Genomic DNA, 8439 nt, shown 5'->3' with positions numbered 1-8439 from the left:
CAGTCATAGTATACAAGGTCAGGTGTCATATAAGTTAACACATAAACCACAGCATGACTAGTCGTTAGGTTCAGTCTTTATGCATTATGACTGTTGACAGCACCATTATGCACTCCATATTGATTGGGTGTCAGCATCTCAATTGTCCTGCAAGTTACGATACAGCAGAATGATGAGTGTAGCAAGACATCAAACTGTCATTTGCTGTAATGTCCTGTGTGCGCTATAAGCTACGGCCTGACCGCCACAGGCCGGCTTGCAGAGAAGTCTTAACGACGTAGCTGTGAGGTGCTTTAAAGAAAACGTTGTTCCCTGACCGGGAATCGAACCCGGGCCGCGGCGGTGAGAGCGCCGAATCCTAACCACTAGACCACCAGGGAGAGCTGTGTAGCTCCATGTCTTATGTAAATATGATGTCAGGACCGCAGGTATACGGCTTCAGGTTTGAGCTAACAGACCTGTATATCGAACCCAAACATGAAGTTCAGTCAGTCCTATGCTAATAACTCGCCAGACACACAAGCCAAGCAATTTCTACAGCGTTCAGGTTTACTTCCTTGTTTTGAGAGCCGCAGTCCCCGCCCACGGGTTCCCGGCCGGCCCATAAACTATACACAGTGATGACGTCAGAGGCTTCCGAATAGTATTTCTCGTCTAGAGAAAGTTTTCAAATAGAAAACATCCATGGATCAAACATTTATCATAAAAAGAGTCAAACAGTTCTGTGCGCCCCTCTTATGGTGGTCTATGTTGAAAATGTTTTGGGCAAAATCCCGAGCCCGAGCGGTCATTCAGTGCGAAATTATTAGTCCATGTCCATAGACTACGGTGCAAAACAGGCAGGTACAGGGATATCGCGAGATTTCACTCCTAGTTCAGAGGCGTGTGTGTAAGTTGTCGTGGCCGAGTGGTTAAGGCGATGGACTAGAAATCCATTGGGGTCTCCCCGCGCAGGTTCGAATCCTGCCGACAACGGACTCACCTTTTGCATCACAGTTTGTGAATGTCACTTAAGTTTAGAAGATAACGCATACGAAACGCGAACAGACACCAAATACAACAAGGGGTCCTGTTACAACAGTGTGGAAACTACAACCACAGGTGGGCGCAGGTAATTGGCTTTGGCGACCCCAAGAAAATATTATACGAGTGTTGTAGCTGAGAAAATGTAGGGTTCAAATTTAAAGGCTCCTGATGAGGATTCCAAACATACTGGGCCATACGCCTAATAACTGTTCACCTTTTGTTGTGATGGGATGATTTTTCTGCATCGCACTACAAACTGAACTACAGGTACATCGCATTTACGTCATGCCACTAAAATTCACACATTTCAACACAAGAGGGAGCTACTTGTACGGGTCTCAGGGTCTAATGTGGTGCACGATGAATAACTAAGCTTCAGAGAAACTGAAGGGTCACTGACAACAATTCTGGTAAATGTTTGTATTGTAAAAAAAAAATACCCTCAAAAAACACATCATATGATAACTAAATAAAATATTTTAAAATACTTCATAAAGGTACATTACACTGTTTACTGTTGTACATATACTTTTTTTATACTGCCTTGTATATATATTTCATATATGCCGCTTTTTATTTTGCTATTTTTAACATTTTGTTTAGCTTGTTGTGTGTATTGCTGTAATTTCCCAGCCTGAGATCAATAAAGTATATCTATCTATCTATCTATCTATCTATCTATCTATCTATCTATCTATCTATTTAAGAAAAACAAACTCCAACTTGTAAATCATGTGTGGTTTATACACTGAGCAACAGTTTTTAACAAACAATGAATGAAAAACGCCACTATAACCCTAAGCTGATTGATGGAAGTTTGTTCCAGCCGTGCATTAACATTCACAGTTTGAGTATAGAGTTTAGAAGATGAAGACGAATAGATATGAAGGATAAGAATATAAGATATAAAATAATAAGATATAAAAGCTTGTCGAAAGTGTTTGGGTTTGGGTTTTTTTTTTTTTTTTTGCCCAACAAGAATATTAAAATCCAGAACATATTTAACTCTGACATGTTCGGGAAAACGTGAGAAACGTGAGTGGATCTTTCCAGAATGAATGTATGAGGCTGTCTGCAGTCCCGAGCAGCCGTTCAGAGAGAGAGACCCAACGGTTCTTCAGGCCCCGCCCACGACGCGCACACGTCATCACTGCTGTGTATAAAAAGCAGCGAACCGTCGATGCGGGCAGAAGAAGCTTCGATATCCGTTCGGACCTTGGAGGGTTACATTTACCCAAAACTTATTTTCAAATGGGCCCCGTCGCCTAGCGTTTACTCCCCCCAGCCTCGCCGACTGAGTTGAATTGGGTGCTACTGAACATCAGCACGTCTGGGTCATCTGAAAGGTGAGGGCTTTCCGGGCTCTAAGATGGTGGCGACACCGAGGGGTTTGTTTGTCGGTGGGCTAGCGTTACTGCTGAGGGGGCGAGCTAACGATGTCAGCTAGCTTGTGATAATGGCAGCTGTTGGAGAGCCGAATGGGTGTTTTTCTTTGGGGGGAATTTATTTTTTTAGGTGTTTTTCCATTGTTCTTGGATTTTCATCCCCAAAATACCAACGCTCAAATCCACGCCGATGTGTCGCTGTGTACGCAGCTGCTGACGGGTCCATTGACAACAGACTAATGTCTAATTTTTGTCCCTCTTGAAGACAAAATGTCTTCTTTACTACACAAATGGAGGTCCAGTCTTGCACTCTGTTCCCCATCCCTCCCCCTTGGAGCACCTCATGTCGCTGCTCACCGTCTCCTTAAACGATGCTTCTGCTTCAGTTTGAGATGAAGGAGAACAACGTCAAAATGTCGGTTTGCTGCAGCGACTCGCCAATGTAAACAAGCGTGCAAAACATGGCCTGGCGTCACTAGAGACGTGCTGAGCCATATGTGTTGCTGGCAAAACTTAAAATCTAAAACGTAAACCTTTCTGGTTTCATAAAGTATGTATTTTGGCCGTGACACAGTCAGCTTATGTGCAGTATTTCTGAAAGGCTCATGTCATTGGTTTGCCCATCGGCTACGATAGTGAACTCAATGGCTTTCAGTTTTCATCGTGTTTCTGCCATTTTAGAGACTAATCAAGTGTCACATGAACTCGATAAGGTAGAGATTCGAGTAAGTTGGTGGCAAGACTGAGTGATTTTTTTTTTTTGTTTGTTTGTTTTTTCCCCAACTTGATATGAAACATCAGTTGAAGTTCCATTAATTAAATCATCATCAGTTTCTGGCTTGGGCCGATGTGAAATATAAAAATAACCTGTTCAGGTCTCTGGTGAGTAATGTTTCCTAGTCTGGTTTTGACCATCTTGTTGTCTCCTCCAGGTTTCCATCAAGCACAGCACACAGTAACCAACGACAGCAGAATGGCAGCCATTCCAGCAGGCGGTTCTCTTGTGGCGACCACTGACTACTACCGAAGTGAGCCTCTGTCCTTTTCCTTTCTGATTCGTTGGATTAGCAGTTGATCTCTTCATGGCAGAAAATCGTTAGTTAGTTGGTGACTCAGCATCTTTTGTTCAGGAAAGCATGACTAATATGTGCAAGTTATGATTATGGTGAAAGGTTTGTCAGCAGTGTCTGGCAGTGGGTTGGTAACCAGTTCACTGTTTGTTTTTTAAATATTTAAATTATAGTCTCAGCAGCGGAACTGGCGAGTCATTTCCTCTGGATCACAAATATTATGTTTCAATGGAAACTGCCACAGCTATAGTAGCTGTGGACATTACATTACATTACCTTGTCACTGAGAGGACCCCCCCCCACGGCAGTTTGGCGTAATGTTGCGTCATGTCAGGCCACAGCCTTAAATGTACAGTCAGACTTCTGTTAAATGTGAAAGGGGAAATGAGAACATGACGACACCCTTCCTGTGTTCTCTGTGTTTGTAGCTTTACACCAGACATGACACGTATATAATGGATCTCATTGTTCAGGTGGCAGGTTCTGAGTGTAGATGTAAGTCCAGTTTGTGTTCTGCAGGAAGTACAGCAACCAAACAGGCCCGTCTCAGTGAATCAAATGCAAAGAGTGCATTACAGCTTCAGGGTTGTGGTTATGTAACTGTGGTGAAAACTGATTGTAATCATGTATGTCCATGTGAACGCCCCACCGTCCCTCTTGTGGGTAGACATGTAGATGTTATGCAACAGCATTAAGTTCTTCCTCTGGGGCAAAGATTTAGCCGTTCAGTAAAACAAAACCAACCTGGAGCCCTCTGCCCGACTGTGATTAAAACCCACTCAAACTGCTCTTTGTTCTTTTTCTTCCTCTGCAGGGCGCATCGGCTCAACATCCAGCAGCAGCTCTTGTGGCAGTTCGGAGTACAGTGGAGAGGTCATCCCTCACCATCCAGGTGTGTGAAGAACAAATTTTACTAGTCAGTCAGAGGGCAACTCCAGATCTTTACTGTTTCCCTGCCCATAAAGCTCCATACAGCCAAACGTTTCAGCAGTACAACAACACAGCGTCAAAAAGCTCCCCCGTCCAGCAACACCTGTCCCCTGAGCTCCTACCTGTGCTGTCAGTGAGCTAAAGGTGACACCTGCTGAACCAGTGTGCTATCCTACATCCTTCAGAGCTCTGGAAATGGTTCATTACTACACTAATAAGAATTAGTTTAATAACTGACTAATGAGGGCAGCAGTGTTAAAAGTGACAGTTTAGCACCAAATGTACACATGAACCAAGCCAAAGCTGCTGCCAGAGGATTTCTGAGTTCGTTGTGATTTAGACAGGAAATAACAGACAGACATGGCTTTGTAAAGAACAGCGTGTTCTGCTCCAGAGTCATGAAAGCCACAGGAAGTGTGTGTGCGTCTGTACTGGATCCAGATGTCTCTGTCAGCATATCTCATGTTACGAGTCATTCTTTTTTCCAACTTGCCCTCATCCTGTGTGGATCTTGAGCAACGGCTTCATATGACGGTGACATTACCCAATCACACCACTGCTCGTTTATCTGGCAGTCAGAGTCCTGGTTTCTGTGACCTGAGAGTTGCTGTGGCTGAGTCAGCTGTTGCCTCAGACCACACCGCGTTACTGCAGTTGAGTCATCCTGTAGTACACGCAGAGCAGGTTGTTTCTGGTCCCATCCTGCTTTTTGTTTCAGGATGCTCATGTCCCTGGCACACCAGTATAATCCATCAGCACCAGTTAACATCTGCTGACTTCATCAGTAATCCTGGATCAGCCTCTCAGTTGGACTCAGGTGTGTAAACCACCTGGGTCCACAGCTCAGCTTTTTAACAGTGTCAGAGTGCTAAAATTATCTCTCACACACACAGGCCACAGGCGCTGTAAGTCAAAGTAGGTGAAAGGGGAATATTGTGTGTGTGTGAGCCTTCAGGCAGTTCACACATACCTTTCATTTCTGTTTATTCTCTTGGTTTTACATAACCTATTTTGATTGACAACTAAAATAAACAGATTAATAAGAAGTGACATAATTTTAATGATAAAATTAATGTGTTGTTACACTCATTTAGAAAACAAGCAGTAATAAAGAAGTTCTTTTTTTGTGTTTTTAAATCAAAGCGTCACCTTTCAGGCTGTGACAGCTTTGGTGCTTACTGTAACCACTGCTTCAGCTGGGTTGACCCAGAAGTTAATTTTGGCTCACTGCAGCTGTGCTGTAAATGCAGCTGATTGAGGTGTCAGTTTAACACAGCCAGACACGAGACTCGGCAGCAGAAACCTGATTCATTTCCCCCTCAGGGTGTAGCTGTTGGAGCACATCCTCAACTCAAACACGCATGCTCTCTCTAAACTCCCACACTCGGTCACAGTGACCGACTTATGTCTCCGGTACTTTCCTCAGCTCATGATGAGTAAACTGACAAATGAAATTAACGGTGGGCTCCTGTTGAAGGTGAAACGCTGTCTCTGAGTACACCCCCCCCAGCCAGACACGTAGATTAAACAGCAGGTAGTCTGTTACTAAATGAACTCAAAGCCTTACGCCTTCATTATCCACCTCCACAGGACTCCCCAAGCAGGACTCTGGCCATTGGTGGTCCAGTTTCTTCTTTGGGAAGCATCCAGGGATGACCCCACTGACTGAGGAGGCACAGCAGAAGTATGTATTGTACATACACGCTGTTAACTGTGTATTCAACTCTCTTATACATTCATGTTGTAGACAATGAAAACTGTTCTGACTGCCTTAGCAGTGAATTGCTGTTTAAATTGACGAGCTTCTTACTGGTTTGAAATGCAAACATGGTAATATAGTTTAGTTATGATGATGTCAAGAACAGTTTTTCACAGTGTCTTCTCGTTCTCCCTCAGGGCGGGGGTCCCAGGTGCGGTGACGAATGGTCAGATCACCTGCATTGCCAGGGAGATGGTGATGCAACGGCAGGTGAGTGAGAGCAGCGAGGCAGGAAGCCCCACCTCCTCCTGATCCCGCAGCCTCACTCAGGGTCCACACCTCGCCTCACATCACCTCGGGAAGAATCCAACCAATGACCAACGCTAGGTGACGGGAGGATGTCCCGTTTACAACTTCATTAGTTTTTTTTTCTTTTATATATATATTATTCATTGTGGTATAGGCTGCCTTATTTGTTTTTGTAACTTTGTTTTTTGTTTTTATTTTTTACTTTTCAAGAACAAAAAAAAAAAAAATAAAAACAAACAAAAAAAAAAAGCCAACAAGACGACGATGCAACTGATAAGCTCCTTTTTTAAAAAAAAAAACAAAACATTTGTACTGTTGTGTGTTTGTAATACTGTGGTGCATTCACATCCACATGGCTTTGTTAAACATGTTTCACTTTTGTCACCCTGTGATTGCAAATGCAATAAAGTAGACTCTTGCAGCCTGATGTTCTCTGGGGTCCACGTCTTTGTTGTCCACGACACACCAAGCAAAACCTGCTTTCAGCAAAGACATTTACAAGTTTAGTTTACTGACCTTTCAATGCAATCAGACAGCTGTCATTAAAAGCTACTTTGCTTTTACAGTTTAACACTACATAACAAGTTAAAAATTGACTAAAATTTTAAATGTATCCAAATGTAAAATGTGGTTTTACCGGTTAGACTGTTAAGGTATTGATTCAGTATCTGTGGGCTGAAATCGCCCTATAAGGAGCAGTTGGTGGAAGTGTGTTTGCCAGGAAGTGGTTCACTGGTTTTGTACAGGGCTATTCCAGGAACAGAGTAAACACTGAATAAGCAGCACTTCACGTCCTCCAACCGCCCGCTGAAGCCAGAGTCTGGAGTTGTGTAACTGCTGGTGCTGGATGTCAAAACACTGGAACACATCTGGGAATTGAGCCCTGCTGTTCCAGTGGATAAAAGAAGCATTTCTGTACAGACTGGGACCAACTCCAGACTGCTTCAACTTCTGTTTTTTGTTTCTAAAGTTAAATTTGAAATACCTTTAAGACTGGCTCTTGCTGCTTGTTGCCTCTGTTCTCCCCTGATTTTCCAGGAAAAAAGCAGAAAATTAAAATTAAAAAATTAAATGATTTACATTCAAGCACAGACAAATGGACACATCTTCTACAGCACACAGTCGCCATTTAAACTTAGAACACAAGCCATATGGAAGTTCACACTTGTCACCCTTATGTCTGCACCCCGTTTGTCTTGGTTGGTTTCTCTTTAACATAGTCTGAAAAAAAGTCCACACACTGACCAGTGTTAAGGCAATTACTCACAAAAGTAATGCATTACACCTTACTTTATAAAAGTAATCCCTTACTTTACTTAATCACCCACTGCTGAAAGTAATTAGTTACGTTACCTCTGGATTACTCTAAAAAAACTACCATAACTAAGATGCACCATAACTCAACCAACAATTAACAACATATCGTGAAACCGTATATCTCCGCAGATCGACACAAATCCCTATTCTGATGAAAAGGACAAACACGAAATCACTTAGCATGAAATGCTACCAAAACAAGGCATGCAAAATGTCTCAAAACAAAATCAAGACTTGAGCTTTCACTCTTAACTTAATTCAATCATTAAATGTCACTTCATCCGGGGTTTGCGGCCGTTTAGCCACTAGCTTTGTGTTAGCATGTTGCCTTTGCAGATGCTGACAGAGATTTGATGTGCTGTTTGCGGCGGTGGAGAGAAGTTTCTGGCCTGGTCATAGTTTACACTTCACATTGTCACACTGTCGTCCTTCCGCTCAACAAACGAAGCTGTGCGCGTATTTCCACCCATCAAAAGACGTCCTGAGCGGCGTTCACATTTCTGCTCTATCTCATCGGCGCCAGAGTTACGTGAGGTCACGTGGGTGAGGTAAAATGAGTACGCTGCGTCAACACGCATGAAAGGGGACGCTTGATTAATTTTTCTGTCCTCCTTAAAGTAACGAAAGTAACGACATGATCTTTGGCTTAGTAACTGTAATGTAATTACATAAGTTACCAACAACGCATTAGTGTAACGCGTTA

At 43.1% G+C, this 8439-nt stretch overlaps 1 protein-coding gene and 2 non-coding genes across 3 annotated transcripts; 2 read left to right on the top strand and 1 right to left on the bottom strand.

The window, feature by feature from the left end:
• Window positions 1-308: 308 nt before the first annotated feature.
• On the bottom strand, window positions 309-380 carry trnae-cuc. The gene has a single exon. It is a non-coding gene; the product is annotated as a tRNA-Glu (tRNA).
• A 513-nt stretch (window positions 381-893) lies between these two features.
• trnas-aga lies at window positions 894-975 on the top strand. The gene has a single exon. It is a non-coding gene; the product is annotated as a tRNA-Ser (tRNA).
• A 1230-nt stretch (window positions 976-2205) lies between these two features.
• Window positions 2206-6846, top strand: ppdpfb (pancreatic progenitor cell differentiation and proliferation factor b). The gene is made up of 5 exons (XM_046397722.1): window positions 2206-2372; window positions 3344-3439; window positions 4296-4373; window positions 6002-6095; window positions 6308-6846. Exons 2-5 carry the CDS (start codon window positions 3385-3387, stop codon window positions 6420-6422), a joined length of 342 nt encoding a protein of 113 aa, XP_046253678.1. The 5' UTR covers window positions 2206-2372; window positions 3344-3384; the 3' UTR covers window positions 6423-6846.
• The last annotated feature ends 1593 nt before the right edge of the window (window positions 6847-8439 follow it).

The sequence above is a fragment of the Scatophagus argus genome, chromosome 8 (genome assembly GCF_020382885.2).
Source record: "Scatophagus argus isolate fScaArg1 chromosome 8, fScaArg1.pri, whole genome shotgun sequence".
NCBI lineage: Eukaryota > Metazoa > Chordata > Actinopteri > Scatophagidae > Scatophagus > Scatophagus argus.
Note: the sequence above shows the minus strand (reverse complement) of the source record. Positions and strands in the feature narration are given on the sequence as shown.